Source organism: Pseudorasbora parva, chromosome 4 (genome assembly GCF_024679245.1).
Source record: "Pseudorasbora parva isolate DD20220531a chromosome 4, ASM2467924v1, whole genome shotgun sequence".
In the NCBI taxonomy this organism is placed as follows: domain Eukaryota; kingdom Metazoa; phylum Chordata; class Actinopteri; order Cypriniformes; family Gobionidae; genus Pseudorasbora; species Pseudorasbora parva.
Genome location: NC_090175.1, coordinates 39,501,749 through 39,526,011, shown reverse-complemented (window position 1 = coordinate 39,526,011; position 24,263 = coordinate 39,501,749). Strand labels below are relative to the sequence as shown.

General features: G+C 36.2%; 1 protein-coding gene across 2 annotated transcripts in view; it reads right to left on the bottom strand.

Moving 5' to 3' along the window:
• Window positions 1–24,263, bottom strand: part of chrna8 (cholinergic receptor, nicotinic, alpha 8) — a 140,499-nt gene that overhangs the window by 53,306 nt on the left and 62,930 nt on the right. For both annotated transcript variants that reach the window (XM_067441728.1, XM_067441727.1), the window contains exon 3: window positions 4,124–4,168. In XM_067441728.1, coding sequence (XP_067297829.1) covers window positions 4,124–4,168 — 45 coding nt within the window. The remainder of the gene's footprint in view (window positions 1–4,123; window positions 4,169–24,263) is intronic.

The window sequence follows — 24,263 nt, the reverse complement described above, 5'->3', positions numbered from 1 at the left end:
CACACACACACACACACACGCGTTGCAGACAGGATGATCCAAACTTTTTTTTATTTTTACTTTAAATATCAAGTCAAGATATTGAATAATGTGCATCAAGAACCACAATTAGAGGATTCTTTAGCCTTTGACAGCACTAAGGTATGTTCTGTTAGACACGTACACATAATCAATAGATCTAGATCAAACAATCTGTAACAATGCAATACTATCACATATAAAATACATTTTTACTCACATAAGTGTGTTGTTTCATTAATTCATGTAAACTAATCCTGTCTGCAAATAAATAAAATTCATCCATGCATTCATAATATTGGAATCCGAATGAAACTTATGTGGCATGTTTATTGCAGAAGTTGGATCCGGTTTAGCTCTTTGTAGGCCTGTGTCATGTCGGTGGCACGAGTCGACAGGCAGGGCTATAGAATCAGGCGTTGTTCATTTTATGTTGAGTCGGTGTTTCACCACACTCTGACATCACAACCTGGCATATTCTGAGTTTGCAGGGCCTGGTATCAATAAAAGCTTTTCTTTGACTAACATGGATTTTTCAGCTCTGAAACTTACAGGATATTCTTATATTACCATGACCTTTTATATATCAAAAGCTCGAGGGAAAGTTGAATTCTCAATTCATCACCCCTTAAAATCTTAGAACACTCTTGGGTGCTGAAAAAAGTTTACATGTGAGTCGTGAATGTGATGGGTCCACGGAAGTGATGTCTACGTAAGTCAATGACAAGCAGCATCCGTGGTCCACTTACTTTCTCTGTTCCAATACCTTATTTTTCAGTTTGATTCAGCCAGCATAATTTTATTTACATTTATTTTCTTTTTAATCAGACACATTTTGATTATGTAACTCAAACCCTTCCCTAAACCTATCTAATTGTGTATTATAAAAAACAGGATATAACAGGCTGATACAACTGCAGGCACAATTTATTCAGAAAGTACAAATATTCCAAGTGTTCCAAGCCAAATGATTGATTTGTGTGAAGAAAATCCCCAAAAGCAATCAGTAACATCGATACCATCCGCCGAAGATTAATACATTTCAAATATTGCCGCCAGAAGAAACGTCACATCAGCTTTGAAAGCATTGGCTGTTGTATGTCTCGTGACCAATTGCGTCATTAAGTCAGCTTTGATTGTAAAATGCCATTGGCTCTCGTGTGTCTCGTGACTGATCGCATCATTCTAAAGAGTCTTGTGTATCATTTGAATGAGAAACATGAATGAGTGCATGTGTGTTCTGTTCACAAAGGGGTGCAATTATCATTTAAACAGCTAAAACATTAAGATCAACTCTGTTCTTCACATGAAGATATATGACTTCAGAAGACTTGTGGTAATACTTTTATACGGTTTTTGGTCAGTTTTTGCAATAAATACCTGTCTGTGTCTGTACATGTATTTGCCTGTTACGTGTTTTATATTGTTGAGAGTGGGTAGGTTTAGAGTAGGAGTGGGGTTAGTTGCTTAAAAATAGAAAATTAGGCTACTGAACTTTCAGATCTCTCCAGAGATGTTCAATTGGGTTCAAGTCTGGTCTCTGGCTGGGCCACTTAAGGACATTCACAGAGTTCTCCCATAGCCACTCCTTTGTAATCTTTGCTGTGTGCTTACGGTCATTGTCCTGGTGTCGTTGAAAACTTTGCCCCAGTTTGAGGTGCAGAGCGCTCTGGAGCAGATATCTCTGTATATTGCTGCATTCATCTTTCCCTTAATACTGACTAGTCTAGGCAAACAACGTCTTTGACGTTGTCATTATGGGGTATTGTTTGTAGAATTTTGTGAAAAAATAATTAATGTTAGGCTGTAACATAACAAATGTCACAAAGACCATTATAAGTCAAGCTCCCTGACATAAAACCTGCTCCTGCTCCACTTCAAGCTGTTATTTTAGTTGTAAATCTGCCTGATGTGACCAAGGGATGTGACATTAAACCTAGAAGCCATTGAAATGTTGTTATCTTGTTGCGCTGAGGTCTGAAAGCTTGGTTGGCGTCACCTGCAAGCAATGTGACTGGAACAACCTATTTAAATTTCAAATAATTTTGCTGTTGGTTTTGCGTTCCAGGGAGATGTCTGAACAATGAGCACTTGAGGAAGATGTGCCACTGAGCAGCATAACTGAGCAGGACAAGAGTATGTGGACCGTCATGTTTAAAATAAGCCAAATTGCTATTAGACTTGCAAAAATGACAGTTTAAGAGAGAGGAGACTTAATGAGAATGAAGGAGATAAATCATGTTTTTCAATTTGCAATGGCTGTAGGAATAAGAGGATTGCCTTTCATATAGCTTTCAGTTAATATAGCATGTTTCACAGCAACATTTTCTATTAAACAGATAAACATCAGCATTGGGAAGGTTACTTTGTAATAGGTAATAGGTTACAGATTACCCCATTTTCAATGTAATGAGAAGTGCAACTATTTCAATTACTTTATTAAAGTAATGTAACTTAATACATTTGATTACATTTTTTTAAAGAACATCTCCGGTGAGAAATGACCCTAGGGGGAATTTACAGATGTTGAACGAGTAGATGATTCTCTGGGATGCGTTTTCATGAAAATCGAATGTAAAGAGTTTTATCTCTAAAAACAGATTAGCTTATAATGCTTGTCTATGGGGCAAAGGGTAAGTGAAATTAAATTGCTAGTTAATACCACTAACAAGGCTCAAAATAGCCTCACACTAACACTAACTCTCATGATGAGGGTCCCTACATGTAAACCGAAGCATTGAGAACTGTGTACGTGTACAAACAGTTTAATAAGAAGATACTTTATAAAGACAGTGTATTACGCGTTTACGGTCAGGCACCATCTTGGAAAACAGCTAAGTGAGCTGGTCAATGGGAATTAAGGTTGTGAAATCTAATTACATGGACTTTTTTATTTTTATTTATTTATTTTCTCTGTTGCGTTCAGCGCTTTCTTCCGGAAACAACGTACCATATGAGATTCCAAGCACTCGTCACTTGACTAGTCAAGACTGTTTTTCAAGATGATAAACAGACCGTAAATGCGGTCTGATGCAGATGCCTGACCGTAAATGCGTAATGCACTGTCTTTATAAAGTATCATCTAATTAAACTGTTTGTACACTTACAAAGTTCTCAATGCTTTGGTTTGCATGTAGGGACCCTCATTATGCTACAGTGTTAGTGTGAGGCTATTTTTAGCCTTGTTAGTGGTATTAACTAGCGATTTAATTTCACTTACCCTGTGCCCCATAGACAAGCGCTATAAGCGAATCTGTTTTTCGAGATAAAACTCTTTACATTCGATTTTCATGAAAACGCATCCTAGAGAACGATCCACTCGGTAACCATCTGTTAATTACTCCTAGGGTCATATCTCACCGGAGTTGTCTTTTAAATTTCTAATGAATGTTTTCAACTGGTAATCATTTTTAAACATTTAAAGCAGTCAGGGTTAACCTCAACACTCAACAGTGATTACTTTCAGACTTTCAAAATCCTTCAATTATCAATAATCTTTTAATTAAGATTATAATAATTTATTTTTAAAGCACAACCACCACAAAATCAAACTTTGGCACCCCTTTTTTACTTTACGATAGTTCTGAGGTTAAACACAGATTTTAAATCATAGCAGCTACCGAGCAAAGTTCCACTTTATGGAGCTGATTATTTGATGCAAACGGTAACATGTGCAATGTGTGTAAAATATGTGTAGTCGTGCAATATGGTAAGTGCATGGTTTTGAAGTGTTATTATGCAAGGAACAGTGAGAAACAAGCCGGCCCATGTGATCAGAATTTGTGTAAAAAAAGGAATAAAAGTTGTTATTGTTTTACTGTCACGTGTTGATTTCAGCTGGAAACTGCAGTGAATTTCATTGCATACTTTTATTATTATTATTTTTTAATCAGCCTATGTTGGATTTTATTTCTTATTTACATTTGTTATAGAAATGTAATCTTGACAAATAGTTTAAACAAGTTTGGTCATTTCAAAGAGTAGCTGTGACTAAATGGTAAGGAATTGCCTGGGATATCACCAAATTCCCTTAAAGGAACTTTTGGACACACACACTTACACATACATGTACAATGCATGAGTACAAAAAGAAGTAGAAACTCACCAGCTGTAGCCAGGCGTTGGTTATTAATACCTGATTTTTTTCATCCTGGGGCAGGGAAAAGGAGAGAAAAAGAGAATCAGTATCAAATGAGGACATAAATGAAAGATTACTTCTTATTGAACAAATCTCCTTTCTGCTTCTATAATCCCAACTCTTTTTATGAACAAAGACTTTTATTCCTTGGCCTCTGTGTACCATTCTCTCTCTCTCTCTCTCTTTCTCACGCACATAAATGCAGGCTTTGCCTTTTGGAGCATTTGAGATAAGGCCAAAAGAGACCAGCTATGACACTCAATGAATAGGAGCAATCAAACCTTAAAGCAGTTTCACTATGTGACGATCACCATTACAATACAGATCTCATAGTAATCCTCTTGGGATTTAAAGCTTCACTTCAGCATGCATCGATCTTTGACAGAATCTTTCTGTGTTTATGTGAGCCCAAGAAGATTCAGCTTTGAATGATCAAAGATGTTTGTTTCGTTCAGAGAAGTGTCAGCTGTGATTTCCTCACATTTCATTCAGTTTGGACCAGGGATGATCTACAGTGTTATCAATTTGTCATGTTTTTACTCTTAGATATTCTTGTTTCTGGCTTCTGCTATAGTTCAATAAGTATAACTGACCGATAGGAACAGAGCGCATTAGCTTCAGATACACAACATCAAAGATATAGAATAAATACAATTTGAAAAAAAGAGATCTCTTTTTTTTAAGTAAGTTTATAGAGCTACAAAGATTATATGAATATAATGTTAATAATACAGTACCATTGTATATATAAAATTACTATTGTATAAACATCTAATAATGACTAAAGCATGGTGTGATTTTTGAACTAATACATTTTTATTCAGCAAGGATACATTAAACTGATCAAAAGTGACAGGTCAGAAAAAACAGGTTTTAAAAAATAAATTTCAAATAAATACTGTTTAGAAAGAAACCTTAAAAATGTCAACATTTATAATAATAAAAAATGTGGTAACACTTTTCAATATGGTTTTGTTTGATTTAACTAATTAACATGAAATAACAAGGAACAATACCTCTACAGAGAAGTAATTTATTAACATTAACAAAGATTAATAAAAGCTGTAAGAATATATTGCTCATTGTTAGTTAATGTTAGTTAATGTTTTAAATAATGTTAGCAAATTATACCTTATTGTAAATTGTTAGACTGGAGCAATAGCAGTGTCACAATTCATCAGAGTGCCCGTGATCACCACCAGAGGGCACTCCACCCCGGACTGTCATTCCATCACAAACTACATTACCCACAATCCTTTCCCTGGACTCATTAGCACTCACTGTTTACACCTGTGTCTCATTACCTCTGCCTATATAAGCCTGGTTATCTGTGTCATTCATTGCGAAGTCTTGTTTAGTGTTGCAACTGCATTTCTATGGTTTCATGTTTTTTGGTTCTTTGGATTTCTTGCCTGTCTTGGTTTACCCTTTTGCCTCTGTCCGTTGTTTTGTTTGCCTGATTGAACTGCCTACCTGTTTATGACCTTTTGCCTGTTTTATGGACTACGACTTTGGATTACCCTTTAATAAATACTGCATGTGGATCTTCAACCTTCTGTCTTAGAGCAGTTCGTAACAAGCAGCTTATCAGAAGAAAACATTCAATTTAAACACTGTAAAAAAATAAAGGCCTCTCCAACTGAACATTTTATAGTGACTGGTCACATACAAATTTTTCAGTTGGCCAAATTGAATTTCTGGGAATTGATGCAATTTAATTAAAAGAAATTCAATTTGGCCAACTGAAAAATTTAAATGTGATTAGTCTTTTTTTTTTTTTTTTTTTTTTTTTTTTACAGTGAATATATTAAAATAAAACAACAGTTAAATTATTATTTTTCAAAATATAATTGTTTTTAATGTATTCTGAAGGAAAGAACTGCTCTAGAGGATCTATTACATTCAGGAAGTCAGTTTAGAGTTAAGTTTAAATCATGCTGAAGAGGAACCCGTCCTTGCTTTCTGTCTACAGCCCCTCTGTCAATGAGCATTCTGTTTAATAAGCAAAGATGTATCTTTTAAGAATGGCCGCATTAACCATTTAGCTGACATTCCAGCATGAACAGAGATGGTTATTAAAGTGATAGTTCACCCAAAATTAAAATTTTCCCTTGATTTACTTACCCTCAAGCCACGTGTATATGTCATTCTTCTTTCAGACGAATACAATCAGAGTTATATTAAAGGGTTAGTTCACCCAAAAATAAAAATTCTGTCATTAATTACTTACCCTAATGTCGTTCCGAGACCTGTAAGACCTCCGTTTATCTTTGGAACACAAATTAAGATTTTTTGTTGAAATCCGATGGTTCAGAAAAGTCTCCATTGACACCAATGAAAATAATTTCTAAGTATTTAAACATATGTGTATATAGGCTTAAAGGTCCCATGGCATGATAATGTCACTTATTTAATATTAATATGAGTTCCACTGCTTATGGTCCCCCCAGTGGCCAGAAATGGCGATGGGTGTAAACCAAGCCCTGGCTATCGTGCTCTGCCTTTGAGAAAATGAAAGTTCAGATGGCCTGGAATCTGAAATCTGAAATCCCTTTGTCGTCATACAGGGAAGGTTACCTCCCCTTTCTATGCTTTGTCTGCCCAGAGAATTTGGAGAAAATGGATTCAGTTTATTTTTTACATTTAATTCAGTCGCAATGTCAGCACATGCTTTACAAACACTTTTATGTATGGATTCAACAGCACCGCTGCAAATAGTAAGTAACAGTTTTTATTAATGCCTTATCTGTAATCAGTGATTTCTGATGTGAAGCTAATTATTCAAGTTCACACAGATGTTTTTTTTCTAAATCATTTAACACTGTTAAGTCAGTAAATCAAGCCAGTGACTAAAAAAATCTGTTATTAAAATTGTGATTAAACTCCAGAAAGCAATCAATCACATGTTGGAGTATATCTGTACACTTGCCCAAACTCCCGTTATAATGAATGACGCTGTTATGCTGTACAGTGAAGCTCTTACTGTATCCATATCAATGTTGTGTTTGCCATAGGTGTGGTAAAATCATTTTGTGAAAGAAAACACGTTGAAATGACGAGATGAGATCACTGCATTCCCGTGATTAACTAACTGTCTGTCTACTCAAAGCTGATCACTGCAGCCTTTCATGTGATGGGAAAAGATCTAAAAAATAATGCTATAATTATCACAATTCAATCACGATTCATTCATCTCGACAGCTGTAATAGTAAAAAAACATAGTAAACGTATTCGAGAGGGTTCCACATGTAATACGCATTTCAAATGCATTTCAAATGCAAAGTTGTCAGCCAATCACAACAGTGGGCATTTAAACTGAAGTCTCACAGTAGACACGCCCCTTCAAACAGAGCATTCAAGCCAAAGGGATAAAATCATAAGAGCTCCCAATTATGGGAGTTTATGTTTTTGGGAAAAGGAAATGCCACAGCACATATTATCTGTTTTATTTAGTCATGTCATTGGCTAGGCAACGTGGGGGAGAGGACGCTGGCGTTGTCTGTTCGCCGCTTCTCCACCCACAACAAATCATGTTAATGTACTATTAGATTTACATTTTATTTTATGTCCTTATGTTTGTGACTAGTCTAACAGTCAGAGCTACAATTGGGACTGTTGCTGATTGCTGGCAGCCACTGAGAGGTCGTTGTTCGTCGTTTCGCCGTTTTCAACCGCTTCTCTAATGTTTACGTTTGAATTGCTGCGGTTGGTTCTGGTTTGGAGGACATTTGATGTTTCTCGCCGCGGGTGCTCACTGGTGGTCTCCCTTGGGCTTGGGCTGCATGGTGGCTGAAGTTTGCGCCGGGCTAGCGTCATCCGGGCTCTCGTCGTCGGCGTCCGGCATGATGTTGGGATGTTCTGCTTCTCGGCTGCGCCGCTGTTCCGTCCTGCATTGCGACCGTGGAGCGACATCTGCGCCGGCCCCGGTGTGTCCACAGAAGTGCCCGGAGGAATGTTCTGCCTCCTGCATGGTGCTGCGGCGATCCCCATCGTTTGAATCATCATGAAGAAGACCCATCATCTGGTCTTCAGCTGTCGTGCCTCGGCGATGTCATCGGGACACTGCCGCTGGGAGAAATCTGAAACATGGAGTGGACCACAGTGTGCTGCGGAGCTAACAGAGACTTCCACCATCAGCTGTTTTCTGTCCACCATCAGCTCTGTTTCTGTTCACCATCAGCTCTGTTTCTGTTCACCATCAGCTCTGTTTCAGCTCTGTTTCTGTTCTGTTTTCTGTGTTGGTTGATTGTTTGTGGTATTCTATATTTTTACTTGTTATTCATTTTTTTGTTGTTATCCCCCCCCCCCCCTTGTTGCACTTTGAGATTCTTCGGAATGAAAAGTGCATTATAAATAAAATCTATTATTATTATTATTATTATGTAGCACACATTTATAATATTTTCCTTTATAGAAAGACAAGTTTACAGTCTCATACTTCATACATCAATTCACAGAATTTCAATTCGGCAAACAGAAAAATTTAGATGTGATCAGTCACTAGAAAATTTTCAGTTGGAGCCATTTTTTTTACAATGTAGCCAGAAGAATCAATTGTTTTAAAATTAATATGCTACCCAGATTATTGTATCTGTTTCAGAGTGTTCCAATCTTGTTGCCAAAGTCCTGCCAAGTTAGTTAACCCTCTGGGGTTCTTCATTTAGAAGTCACACTCAGGACCTTTGCGGTCCAAAGTGATCGGACCCCTGAAATTAAATATTTTTTTCCTTCAGTAAAATCAATGTAATATATTTTTGTTCCATAATATTTTTTTATTTTGAATTTTTAGATAATTTTATGGTAACAATGAATATTCATAGAATAATTATGATCTATTTTTCCCCCATTGAAAATCTTTTTTTTACAACAATGCTGTATTTCAGGATAATATAGAGACTTGGGCTTTAAAAGGTTAGTTCACCCCCCAAAAAATGTTTGTCATTAATGACTCACTCTAATGTCGTTCCACACCCATAAGACCTCCGTTCATCTTCGGAACACAGTTTAAGATATTTTATATTTAGTCCTTTTCTGTTCCTTCATGAAAGTGTATGCACACTATACTGTCTTATGTCCAGAAATGGAATAAAAGCATCATCAAAGTAGTCCATATGTGACATCGGTTGGTTAATTAGAATCTCTTGAAGCATCGAAAATACATTTTGGTCCAAAAATAACAAAAACGACGACTTTATTCAGCATTGTCTTCTCTTCCGCGTTTATTTTCAATCCTCAAATAAAGATTCTAAATTTATATTATCATACTTTTTAATTTTTTGTTTATGATTTTTAAGCATATCTTTATTTTAGGGACACTGAATGTCATGTATTTTTGTTTATGATGTTGATGAGTATGAGTCAAATCATCGTTATTCATGAGAACAGCGCTTTGTTGTTTTTGCCCTTCTTTTTCTTTATTATTAAATTATTAAATACTATTCTTGGCCTGTCTGCTGAAACTCTGTCACTTGAAATAATTAATGCCTCTTGCTCTTGGGTTCAGCAAGTAAAATACTCTTTTTTAAGCCACCTTAATTGAAGGTCCTTTATACAAGGTTAGTTATATATCCTCCATATCCTCCAGAGAGACTAACATTTACACCCATAAACATGACACATTGGTTGCTTGTTTGATCCTTTTTTGCTGCTGTGTATCTATGATTTACTTTTTTTTCTTGTTCTCGCTCCATCTCTTCTTATTTTACTTCCTTCTGTCTCCCTCTTTTGTTTTCTGCTCCGGCAGATGAAAGTGAATGTAACGTGTTGTCTCTGAAGGATAAACTGAGGGCTTGTGACATGCAATCAACGTCAGACAGCGTAACAGTGTTATAAGAGTGCCATCACAATCCTGACCAAAATTTCATCTGTACGGCTCTTGTATAATAGATTCAGACTTTTAACTAGTGACATACTATAAATACTTAAATACTAATAGCTTTTTCCAATTTAATTAAATCGCCAATAAAGGTTTAGTTTTTGTTACAATGAATCCTTATTATAATTAAAACTAACAAAAAGTTTTAAACATCAGTAACTGAAAATAATTGAGAGTATACAAATGAAAGCTAAAGGAACAGCCATAACACCCATAGCGACTGAAAAAAAACTGTATATATATATATATATATATATATATATATATATATATATATATATATATATATATATATATATATATATATAAACTATAAATACTTTCCGTATCCACTGTATGTACATATGTGTATATATACATACAGTGGACTTGTGTTTTACTTTCCGTATTCACTGTATGTACATATGTGTGTGTGTGTGTGTGTGTGTGTGTGTGTGTGTGTGTGTGTGTGTGTGTGTGTGTGTGTGTGTGTGTGTGTGTGTGTGTGTGTGTGACAAGCATAACAAGCATATATATAACCAATGTAGAAACTGAAATATATATTCTGTTTCTACATTGGTTCACACTGTACTTGTTACTACCACTCTTAGCAGACGACTTTCACTAGAACATTGCATTGAAATGTAGATAAGCCTATGAAAGAGCAAAGAGCTTTAGATTCAGAACAATGGTGTTTACATGGTATATCCAAAAATGTACTACTAGGAAAGAAGTTTGCCATTTGATGGAAATGCTTCATTCTGAAATGTGTTTATGACATTTTGAATGCAGTGTTACATTTTGAAGGAGACGTGAGGCATTTTGCATTTTGTGTCTGCAGTTTTGGGAATTGTATGTAGAGTTTTGAAAACATGTGTTAGCAGTTGGAAAAAAAACTGTAACAGACAAGGTATTCCTCCCAACAAAATTATGGATTGTTTTTGTTGTATTTACAAATGCTAACACACAACATCCCACAATAGCAAAAACAATATTCCAAACCTTAGATACAGTATAAAAAAAACCTGCTTCAGCAATGATATCAGTTAAAAAATAATATATCTCAGCTGATAATATTTATATTCTCACTTGACATGTCAATATGTCAATAAGGTCATACAGTACTGCAGTGCATGTAGAATGATTTGTCCGTCTAAAGAATACAACGTCTTCCACACCTCTGGGAGAAGAGGAAAGCTCCTCAATAATGATCAAGAGCTTGCCATTGTGGAAATGGTTGTTGCAAATAATGCAATAAAACTGCAAGAAATTCAAACTAGAATTGTGGAGGACCATGAGAAGTTTGACCATATTAATAGCATCAGCCTCACAACCATTATGTGGACATTGTCCAAACACAGTGTGGATGAAGCAGCTCTACACTGTTCCCTTTGAGATTAACAGTAAGAGAGTCAAGGAGCCCTATTCACCTTTCCTCAACCCCCTAAAGGAGTTCTTTTGTGCATGGAGATGGAAGGTTTATGACCATCAGCCACATGACCAGATGTCCCTCCTTGAAGCCATGGATGCTGGCTGCAGGGACATCATAGTTCGTGCCAAGGGTGGATTCCACATACCAAGCAGTCTTATTTCCAGGTGCATCGCCTTGGATAATATCAGATGTGATGTTGATGAAAACATGTGGCCTAACCCTGAAGACCAACCCTGAAGAATCTGGGCTTTTTGTTGTTAATTTTTTTGTTCCGAATGCTCTTGTGTGTTTCATGGATATTTTGTTCACTGTAAGAAACACTGTAAAACTTTTTCTATCATACCATGTATCTACTGTACCTACTGTAGTAAACAAGAAAAAAACTGATTTGCTTTTTACTAGAATGCTTTTGAATGTGAACATTACTGTACATGTGGACATACAGTCCCCAGCCAAGAAATGTTGTGTAAAAACGGAGGATTGCACGTTCTGCATGCAAATACCTGTACAACTGAAAAATAAACGTTTTTGCAATTTTGAAACCTTGTATACTTTGATTGACTGCATGTACCTTGTGAAGTGAAAAGAAGTGTTTTTCTTTGACAGAATAATTTCATTTTGAGTCATATTTCCAGTGTTTTGGTAAAGTTAGTGTGTGCAGAGAAAGATGTGTTTTATTTTGAAATGAAGAGTTAGTATATATTGAAGAAAATGCCTTTTTGAAAAGAAAATTATCAATTTGGCCAATTGTATTTTGTAGGTGTGAGTATGTGTTACTAGTTTAGAAAAAGTATTTGAAGTATGGGTAAGTGCTTGTTAGAGATTGAAAAAAAAACTGCACGTTCTTTTTTCTCTCCTTAATGTACACACAGTACCCCATATTGACAAAAACAAAGAGTTGTTGACATTTTTGCAGATTTATTCAAAAAGAAAATCCCCATTTCCACCATCAGGACAATAATTAAGAAGTTCCAATCAACTAAAGATGTTACAAATCTGACTGAAAGAGGACGTGTAATCCTGGATTTCTGGATGATCCTCCTTGCTCATCCAGAAACAAAGTCCAGCATATTCATAAAGATTAAAAGGGCCATGAATCAACGTATTGATTCATGATTCGGATCGGCAATGTCATGTGATTTCAGCAGTTTGGATCACGTGTCAAACTGCCAAACTGCTGAAATCACGTGACATTGGCGATCCAAATCATTGATCGATTCACTGATTCATGGCCATTTGAATCTTTATTTTTTGGACCAAAATATATTTCCGATGCTTCAAGAGATTCTAATCAACTAACTGATGTCCCATATGGACTACTTTGTTTGATGATGTTTTTATTAGCTTTCTAGACATGGACAGTAAAGTGTGTATAGACTGCATATGCTCTGGGACTAAAATATAAAATATCTTAAACTGTGTTCCGATGATGAACGAAGGTCTTACGGGTGTGGAACGACATTACGGTGAGTCATTAATGACATCAATTTCATTTTTGGGTGAACTAATCCTTTAAAGTTTTATTTATTTTATTTTATTTACTTATTTACTTAGTATTTATTGTTGTTGATTGTTTTAATTCTGCAATACTTTGAGATTTTGTTTAATATAAAGTGCATTACAAATAAAATGTATGCAGAGTTCAGACGCAAAAGCCTCTAAATCCGTGTGATGTGTTTCCTTAAAATAAGCATTTTGTCAGGCTCCCATGTATCGTAAACCACCTAAGTACCGGTACTTCAGAATGGGCTGAGGCCGGGATTAAGTGGGTTTGAAGTAAAAGTGTTTAAGAATGTGTACTATATACGGAGAGCATTCACTCAGTATCTTTATATAATTTTTACAGGCTTTTGCATCTGAACTCTGAGTCCATATAATTCTATTCTATAATAAATTTGTACACCTAAGCACCCATGAAAAAAAAAAAAACATTACTAAGAACCTTTACATAATTCATCACAATGTATATTATGTGTAGAGAGCAACAACAACGAGATTGTTTTAATTTTAGACATTTTATGTAAAATGGACATTTAAAGGAAGTGTATGAAGGAAGTGTATGTAAGATTGTGGCCAAAACTGGTACTGCAATCACTTTCAAATGGCTGTAGAGCAGTGTATCCCTCTCCCCCTCCCCTTGACTCAAGGCTGCTAGATAGGCTGCAGGATCCAGCAGTCACGTTTGTAGATCTGCAGCTGTGGAAACTAGAACAGATCTGGCAACCCGGATGCCGAAACACTACTGACTTTGTGATTGGTTGATAGGTGGAGGGTGGAGCTTCAGGCCAAATCAAAACATGTCAACATCAACATCAGTTGAGGGCTCCAACAACAACTTTTAAATGACAATATCCTGACTGGACTACTGTTGTCAGTGATATAAGTATTTGAAATTAACATGATTTCTTAATGTCTATAGTGACATATCAGGGTCCTTTTATGATTAATTGAAATGCATTTCTTACATACAGTTCCTGTCTGCATTTCTTAAATGCAGACCTCTCACGCTGCGATACCAAACAGAACCACACGGAGATGCCAAAAAAACTCCTAAACCAACTGCTTTGACTGCAGAAACCTACAATTACTAAACAAAACAACATCGCTCCCTTCGCTGCATGCATACTCAGTATCTCTGTGCTCAGAGTAATTATCATCATCAGTTCTCTCTTAACAGTAGGTTTATTCAGTGTGCTGTTAACTGAATAACTTCGGGTTGTGGGTTTATCAGAGGGAGAGTCAGACCCGTCAAAAAGTGAATAACTTTATAAATGTGTGGATCATTGCTTACTAGAGACGCAAACTATTTGGAACGGTTCAGTCCAATTTGGTGAACTGATTCACTAAAAAGAACCAGTTAAAACGAACGATTCGTTCGCGAACCGGTCATCACTAGCGTTCACACATGACAAATCAAACACTATCCTTCCTGAGTGTGTGTGGAAACAACGCGAATGTACTGAAAAGTACATGAATGCAGCGCCATGAGATCAGTGATCGAGAGTGCACGCACGTTCTCTGTGCATCAGTGACTCTCACACGCTTACTTGTACGACACCACAATTGCGCTCTTCAGAAACAATCGCAGAATACGACAGAGTTCGTGTTTTAGAGCAAAGCAAACACTGGAATGAAAAATTCACTAAAATTGTGCTGCGACAGCCTGGCCTTACATTAGCACTGTTTGGATAATTTAGATTAACTTTACTGGATCACTGAATCCTTTCCAAGAGTTTAATGGCTTCAACTCACAAACAGAGAATCAAGTTAAATTGTTAGAATGGAAATGTTCTCCTACCAGGGTTACAGGTGCAGATGCTCTGTGTGATTGTGATAAACTCGACTTGTATGATCGACTTTGTGATGCAAATTACGTTAATGTCGCAGCTTCACGTACTTCTGCGTTACTTTATTTGCGTTAATTGCGTTATATTATTTTAACGCCTTAACGACTTTTAATTAATCGCATGCATTAATGCATTAACTTCGACAGCCCTAGTATATATATACACACTTCTAAGGATTATTAGGAACACCTGTTGAATTTCTCATTAATGCAATTATCTAATCAACCAATCACATGGCAGTTGCTTCAATTTAATTTGGGGGTGTTCCTGGCTGGCCAAGACAATCTCCTGAACTCAAAACTGAATATCAGAATGGGAAATAATGGTGATTTATGCAATTTTGAACGTGGCATGGCATGTCCGAGTATTTCACAATCTGCTCAGTTACTGGGATGTTCACGCACAACCATTTCAAGGGTTTACAAAGAATGGTGTGAAAATGGAAAAACATCCAGTATGCGGCAGTCCTGTGGGCGAAAAAGCCTTGTTGATGCTAGAGGAGAATTGGCCAACTGATTCAATCTGATAGAAGAGCAACTTTGACTGAAATAACCACTGGTTACAACCGAGTTAGGCAGCAAAGCTTTTGTGAAGCCACAACACGCACAACCTTGAGGCGGATGGGCTACAACAGCAGAAGACCCCACCGGGTACCATTCATCTCCACTACAAATAGGAAAAGGAGGCTACAATTTGCATGAGCTCACCAAAATTGGACAGTTGAAGACTGAAAAATGTTGCCTGATGAGTCTCGATTTCTGTTGAGACATTCAGATGGTAGAGTCAGAATTTGGTGTAAACAGAATGAGAACATAGACCCATCATGCCTTGTTCTGTGCAGGCTGTTGGTGGTGGTGTAATGGTGTGGGGGATGTTTTCTTGGCACACTTTAGGCCCCTTAGTGCCAATTGGGCATTGTTTAAATGCCACGGCCTACTTGAGCATTGTTTCTGACCATGTCCATCCCTTTATGACCACCATGTACCCATCCTCGGATGGCTACTTCCAGCAGGATAATGCACCATGTCACAAAGCTTGAATCATTTCAAATTGGTTCCTTGAACATGACAATAAGTTCACTGGACTAAAATGCCCCCCACCGTCACCAGATCTCAACCCAATAGAGCATCTTTGGGATGTGGTGGAACGGGAGCTTCGTGCTCAGGATGTGCATCCCACAAATCTCCATCAACTGCATTTCTAAAGAATGCTGTCAGCACCTTGTTGAATCAATGCCACGTAGAACTAAGTATTAGTATGGTTTTTCTAATAATCCTTTAAGTGAGTTTACTTGACTTGTATTTGTGTTTACTCTTTTGTTTGACTAGCCTAACAGATACTTATTACTTTTGCCATTGACTGAGATTTCCAGCTATCCATGTTTTTACTGTTACATGATAGGGGGCGCTATTACAAATCTTCTGAAAAAACAAAACACAGATGAAGAAGAAGCAGAAACAAGTGATAGCTTATGCAAATGTTAAATAACAAGCATAAACAGCATATAAGTTCAAAACCGCCTAATATTACCAAATTAAATGTCGAACCCATGAAAATGTGGGTTCTGGGAGACTGTGAAGCTGTGGGGTGTTGATAGAATCAATTTACTGCATCCATTTTTTGATCATGGTTCTGGTTCTGAATCCGATCCGGACAGTCTTTTTTTTGTGCAATTTTCACAGCTTTTTGTTTAAAACAATATGCTAAGGCCACTTAAAGAAAACTTACAAGTATTCTTCAAGTATAAATCTACTAAAGTAGTAGTTTACTGAGAGTACACTTGAAAGTGTATTTTCATAAACAAAACAAAAAAAATGTGCTACAAGTATTTTTTGTGTTTCTAGTCTAGTAAAAATGTGCTACTAGTTTACCTATAAGTTTACTTTTTGTATAGTTGCAGTACAAATTAAAAACTAGTTATGTAGTCAAAGTTTACTACTGTTGCACTTAAAGTATATTTAAAAGCATATGTTTATAAACTAAAACGTGAGCAAATTTAGTCCTAAGTAGTATTGGAACAGTTCAAACAAGTATACGTTTAGTACATTGATATTAGTATACTTACTACATAAAATATACTTAAGAACATACTTGAACTTGACTTAAGTATACTCAATAAAATTAATTTGAAGTATACTTATTTTCATTAAGGGACATGCTGTTTACAATATGCATACTATAAATTGGTTGTTTGTTTCTCTTTTATGCCTGCGTATCAAGAAAGTCAGCACATTAAATATGAGTTCATCATGAGTTCATAAGCTGCTTATTTAGTTCTCATTTTGTAGATTGTTGTAGAGTAACATCATGACTCACTCGTTAACTCGTCAGGCTCCATGAAACTTAATCACAGTCAGTAACCAACTATGAGTTTAACTAGTCAGGTCTGCTTTTCTGCATCTGCATTTTGGATAATGTGACTGTATAATACAATTCTGTGAATGAACACTTCTACAGTGCTTAGAGGCAATGAGACATGAAAACCTGCCTGTGGTAATGAGGAGTGACTGACTCTTGTGATCGTATAGATAAGGAGGTGAATGAGCGTTTTCGCTCTGTGAACCGATAAATTGAATCTTTCATATGGAAAAGCTGTGGAATGAGCACGCATTGCAGATGACAGGAGATTATCCATAAGTCTGGAGGCTCTTTAAATGGAAAATATATTAATGAGTGTCACTTGATTTGATAAAAAGAGGATGTGACTAACAATATGCACTCGATATGAGCGGGAAGTGAACAATGGAGCGGAACTATGGAGAATCAGAAAACCTACTATTCTAGGCCATATCTATCTACACCCTCTCTCTCTCTATAATTCTCTCTCTGTGAACCCAGAGTACTGTATGCAAGCAAAGCGTGTATGAATTTTGCCTGGAGCTAGGGAGGGCATTTTGGACATTTTTGAGTGTACTCGCTCATTTCAAGATTGTACCAATCATGAGCGTAACATGTTAGTAACCCATAATGCAATTAGATGTCAGCAAGAATGTGTTAATGTCAGAGGCGTAGCAGTGGGCTGTGCACATGCTCTGACATCTTGTGTGATAGCATGTGTGGAGGTGATCCTGAAATCTTAGTCCAGTTTAGGTCATTTCCTGACCCTACCCTTGTATTCCCCCTTTTACAAAAAGTCTATCTATCTATCTATCTATCTATCTATCTATCTATCTATCTATCTATCTATCTATCTATCTATCTATCTATCTATCTATCTATCTATCTATCTATCAGGGGTGTAACGATACGCGTATTCGTATTGAACCGTTCGGTACAAGGCTTTCGGTTCGGTACACGGTACGCATTGTGTACCGAACGGTTCTTGGTCTAATTAATTTTGATTTGGAAAATAAAAAAGTGTGTGAAATATAATATTATGCGTTCAACAAGGAAGCCCAATAACCAAAACGACGTAACGGGGCAATGCCCCTGACACCGCCTAAGAGAAAAAAACAAAAATGTTTTAGGCTGCTCAGTCAGGTGCTCGCTTACTCAGTACACGCTGAATGCTCATTGCAAAATGGCTATTGCATTTAACAGACCAGAAATAGATCTATCTATCTATCTATCTATCTATCTATCTATCTATCTATCTATCTATCTATCTATCTATCTATCTATCTATCTATCTATCTATCTATCTATCTATCTATCTATCTATCTATCTATCTATCTATCTATCTATATCCATCCACCCATGAATTAATTAAATTTAAAATATAATATGCCTTTGAAGTGTGCCTTTGTTGACTGCATTCTAAATAAACTACAACAAAATATATTTATTTGTCTTACTTAGCTCCCTCTCAGTCACATACCTGAGGCTTATTAATGATACAGGTTATTATGGGTTATTTTGTTCTCTCCGGTGTAAATCACAGCATTATTCATGATCATTAACACCCCTTCACATATGGCCTTTGTAAAGAAAAAGTGTCTTACAAAATGTAAATCCATATATTGCTTTATGTGAATAAGTAGGCACAATGATTCTCTCTTCAGTTTGAAGCCAAAAATCTAGACAGCACCATCCATTAGTCTAAAGTCTTGTGGACACATATCTATTGTGTGTTTTGTGGCCTTTATTCTGTAACTTATATATTTGTTTGTTTGTTTGTTTTAAACACGCATAAACATTATTCTCTCTCCAAAAAAAACAAACAAAAAAAACAAGCATGTAGCCTACATACATGTTGCTCTCATATTATGGTAGCCCAGTTGTGCTCAATACAGTGTAATGACACTTTTGCCAATAATATTTTTATAAGCAACTGAGAAAAGCACAAATGTCAGAGCATGTCCTTCCAAAGGGCCCCAAAATAGCTCAGAATTCAGAGGGTTGAATATATGGCAGACAGAGCAAACTCAGAGCAGGGTTTCTTTCACTATTGTTCAGGGAGCTGCTTATACTTTGGTGATGAGAGCAGGTTCCCATGTAAAAGAGAGAGAGAATATGTTTTGTGGTTTGAGGACAGCAGCTGGTGAGTGAAAGAATCCTGTACAGCACAGAAGGATGGAGGTCACAGAGGGGTTACTGGTTCTCTGGTCAGAAGGTGAGTGTGAGAGTTTCCTACCCTGAACTGAACCTTCCCTCTGACACTGCTGTTTGTGTTTCCAGAATTCACTTTAGATGTTTGCTGAACCATTATGAAGTATGTACTCACATACTCAAGGGGTCAAATGTAGTACATGGTGTTTGACCTCCACAACTTTTAAAGGGATGGCAACGGAGAGCAACGGAGTCAGCGACATATGTTGAGCGACGCATAGTCAACAGAACTCAACTGCACGCACGCTGGAAGTAAAAGATGAGTGTAAACGATCTTTGCATGTGTTGGAGTACTTTAGCCTGATGTCATTGTGTGGAACCAGACTTTTTTATGTTTTTTGTTGTAATCCTATGGCTCAGAAAGGCTTCCATTATCCACAATTACATTACCTCTCTCAGGACTCATAAAATGCTCTATCTCACTACAGTGTTTCTACAAAAATATTATGAAGGGACAAGAATAGTTTTTGTGTGCAAAAAAACAACAACAACTAAATAACGACTTATATAGTGATGGACAATTTCAAAATACCGCTTTGTAAAGCTTCGGAGCTTTATAAGTCAGTATCGAATCAGCGGTTTGGATCCAAAGTCACGTGATTTCAACAGTTTGGCGGTTTGACACTTGATCCGAATAATGAATCAATACGTTGATTCATAATGCTCCAAAGCTTCAGGAAGCTGTGTTTTAAAATCGGTCATCACTATATAAGTCGCTATTTAGGGTTTTTTTGAGCACAAAAACTATTCTCATCGCTTCATAAAATGACTGTAGAACCACTGTAGTGAGATGGACTTTGTAATGACATCTTCAGTGCCTTTTATGGGTCTTGAGCATCGTGGCATCTTGAGCATTGTGGCCAATGGAGGCCTTTCTGAGCCATCAGATTTCAACAAAAATATCTTAATTTGTGTTCCGAAGATGAACAGAAGTCTTATGGGTCTGGAACGGCATGAGGGTAAGTAATTAATAACAGAATTTTCCTTTTTGGGTGAACTAATCCTTTAACTTTTTAGTTTTTTTTAGTTTATTGCCTGACCCAATGCACTTATTGTAAGTTTCTGACCACAAAAACAGTTTTCCTTTTTTTAACTAGTCAAAATAATTTTATGTGGTAAACAATACAATCTTAAAATGGGTTATAGGGTACAAGAGCTCATTATCTCAGCAGATCATTGGTCAACGCCGCATGGATTTGAACTTGATTCTAGATCATTAACTAGGCTTCTAATTTCCCATCAGCCAAACTTCATTCTAAACTACTGTATTGTCTCCAAAAACTACAAGCTGTTTCCATTTAAGCCACTTCTGATATATTTGTGTAAGTTTTTATTGCACATAATCATAAAATTCTATGCCATGCTGTAATGTAATGGACACACTGTATTACAAATCAAACACAGGCCTTTTCAATGCCAAGCATTTTTCAGCTTTTGTTTCTCACAGTCCACCTATCCTCACACTCATAACCCTCCCGGCACTGCGGTGATGTAGAATGGTGTGGCAGCTGCCACCCCCAGCCCCCCCGTAGCTGATTGCGAACAACTCATGCGTTCACGGTTTCACAGCATCCCAGTCATAGCCTATGGGCCTCTCACCATCTGGGGCCACGCACGAGCCACGCCAAGGCAGCCATGATTTAACACACAGGATAAACAGATATTTCATAATTCACACGGTTAGATTGGTGAATGGAGATAGATTTCAGCCAGGTGACGGGTCCTTTGGGACAGCAGAAATGGGACAGGCAGGCATGCATACTTTTATTTTCTTTAAGTTATATTAATTTTTAATTGTTTGCATACAGTACATGGTTAAAATATAAAAAACAATATTGAAATTGTTAGATTTTTTTTTTCTTTTCAATTCTTTTTGGTGCCTCTACAGTATGTTCATAAACATTATGCACTTTAAATCTGATAATTGCTGTGCATATACATTTAATGGTCATAAAACATTATACAGGATATGCAAACGTTGCACTGGATGATAAAGCAAAATTGCATGCTGTTAAATTCAAGACTTTTGTAAATGCAAGGATGGTATTCATTGCCTTCCATGGCCTTACATATCAGCAGATCTAAACATCATTAATCCTTTAGGGGGAAATATAAAGCAAAGAGTACAATGTTATGTATTTTAATAAAATTGTACCAGGGTTGCCAACTTTTATGTTCAGGTTGGAGTGAGATTTTTTGTTTTTTTGGGTCTATTTCGAACTTGATTTAGTATCATTTCATATGTAGTATATAGCTTACTGTACATGATAAGGAAAAATGTGTTTGTCTTAGCATCCTAATATTTTTTATGAATACTAATACTTATATAAGCACACACAAGTGAATATTAATGAATTCAAGAACATATAATTTGACCCAAGAAATGTTTAAAATAGTGCTAAAATAGTGCTAAGTCCTAATATGATGCATAAGTTATTATATACAATAAGAGTTTCTGGGCAACTACATTAGATGCATGTATACATATTAAAGAGCCATAAAGGCACCTTCTGGGTAATGGCATTACAAATAAACATTATTATTTTTAGCCACAAAATGACTTCTCTATTTTAACCTTAATTACTAGACAAATTGAAATATAAATAATAAAAATATTAGAAGGAATTTATTTTAAGTGGTCTTTAATTGACAAGAATAATTGCACAAATAGTATTTAGTACCAAAAGATCTCTTCAAAATATTCAATAAATATTATTGAACTAAAATATAGAACACTTATCAAATTGAAAAATAGTTATGGTGTATGATCACATTTGACCATCATTGAATATGAGTGTGACCAATTAGTAAAGAATACCTGAGGGCTAAATACAATAATAAAATTAATGTTAGCAATGTTGCACCTCTATCCTGTAAATATGGTTGACTTAATAATCAATGCACACTAAGCTGTACTGTTTACCAAAACTTGCTGCAAACATCTGTATAGTGAAACTGTTGTGTATCCGCTTGAGCCATTCAAATGCATTGACACATCACTAGAAGTATTGAGCGCTCCATGAGCCACGTGACTGTGAGATGAGAGCATGCTGCAACTCCGCTTTTCAATGGCTCTGGCTTTAACATTAGCGCCAAAACGCTATTTATTATAATAATAATAAAAAAAGCTACAGGCCTAGCTTCTTTTATAAAAAGCAAGTTCGGCAATTTAACGTGAGATTAAAGGGTTAGTTTTCCACAAAAAAAATCATTAATTACTCACCCTCATGTCGCTGGACACCGGTAACACCGTCGTTCATCTTCAGAACACAAATGAAAATATTTTTGTTGAAAGCTGATGGGTGAGAAAGGCCTCAGAAAGGCCTCCATTGGCATTCAGTACATTCCCACTCACAAGACCCATAAAAGGCACTAAAAACGTCGCTACAAAGTCCATCTCACCACAGTTGCAGTACAATAATTTTACAATGCGACAAAAATAGTTATTGTGCACACAAAAATCAAAATAACAAGTTATTGGCGTGAACTCAACGTATGCGTGAGAATATGACGCAGCTCTGCCATTCAATACATGACCCAGGAAGAGGAGGAGCGCCGTTATCGTGTGAGTTCATGTCCGAGACCTACACGGAAGACAATAACTTGGCGGATAAAGAAATTATTTCGATTTTTTTTGCGCACAAAAAATATTCTTGTTGCTTTAAATTATTGTACAGCCACTGTAGTGAGATGGACTTTGTAGAGACGTCTTTAGTGCCTTTTATGGGTCTTGTGAGTGGGTCAGTGGAAATGTACTGAATGCCAATGGAGATATCTTCATTTGTGTTCCGAAGATGTGAGTAATTAAGGAAATCATTTTCATTTTTGGGTGAACTAACCCTTTAAGTTGGGCAGCGTGAGAGTGTGACACAGAGACACACCTGAAAGCATGTGTCTTTAGAAAGTTTTAGAATTAAATCGTATGAAGTTGATCGAAATATCGAAAAACAAATATTCTCTGTTTAGATCATTTGTATAAAACCAATGAGAGGAACTAATTAAATAATATTAGCAACTGAACTAATTATTTTTAATGTGGCCACACCCATGCACTAAACAAGCTACTCATACAGTAATTGTCCATGTAAGCCACAAAAACCTCAGAATCCTAAACAAAGACTCAAGCTTCATCAAATTCCTCTACTTTTCATCGAGTTTGGAAGAAGGCGCACTGTGAGGTATAAGGCTTGAATTTACATCATCAGAAGAAGAAGAATGCAATGCGTGGCTTGATCCATTTCTGAGTAAGTAATTTCTTAATTACGCTAGTTAACGTGTTATCGTAAATAAGCTTTCACACTTTTTACTAGATGAACTTTTAATGCTAGACTAAAATGTGTGAACTTGACTGAAACATGTTGAAATATGAAATAGGTTATATAGGCAGGCAGGCAACCTTTCATTGCTAAATATCAACTATGAGACAATTGACGTAAGGCTGTTTTTGTGGCCTATAATATTTAACACAGTATGATAAAAAGTAATATTTATTTACCTTTATATAATAAAAGTATTTACACTGTAACATGATGAATATTACAATGTTTAGACCAGTGATTTCTGTGAAATACTGTGCTCATCAATATCAATTAATTAATGTTTATTTATAGAGCACATTAATGCTCATTGTGCTCAAACAGATATTTATAATGTGTCGTTTGAGTCACTTACGATTTTTTTTTTTTTTTTTTTAACACACTAAACAATTTTTTTACTTCAAACTCGCTTAATAACGCCAGTCTATTTTTGAAATAACTTCCATTTGGGATCTGAAGTGGCTTATTACAAAATAAGGCAAACACTATATTATTTTGTAGTATTCTATACAGTAATTAATGCTATGTCGATTAACATTGCATTATATCTGGAATGTCATAAGATACTTCTGTGAGGCAAATTTTGACTTTTGGGTAAACATATTTAA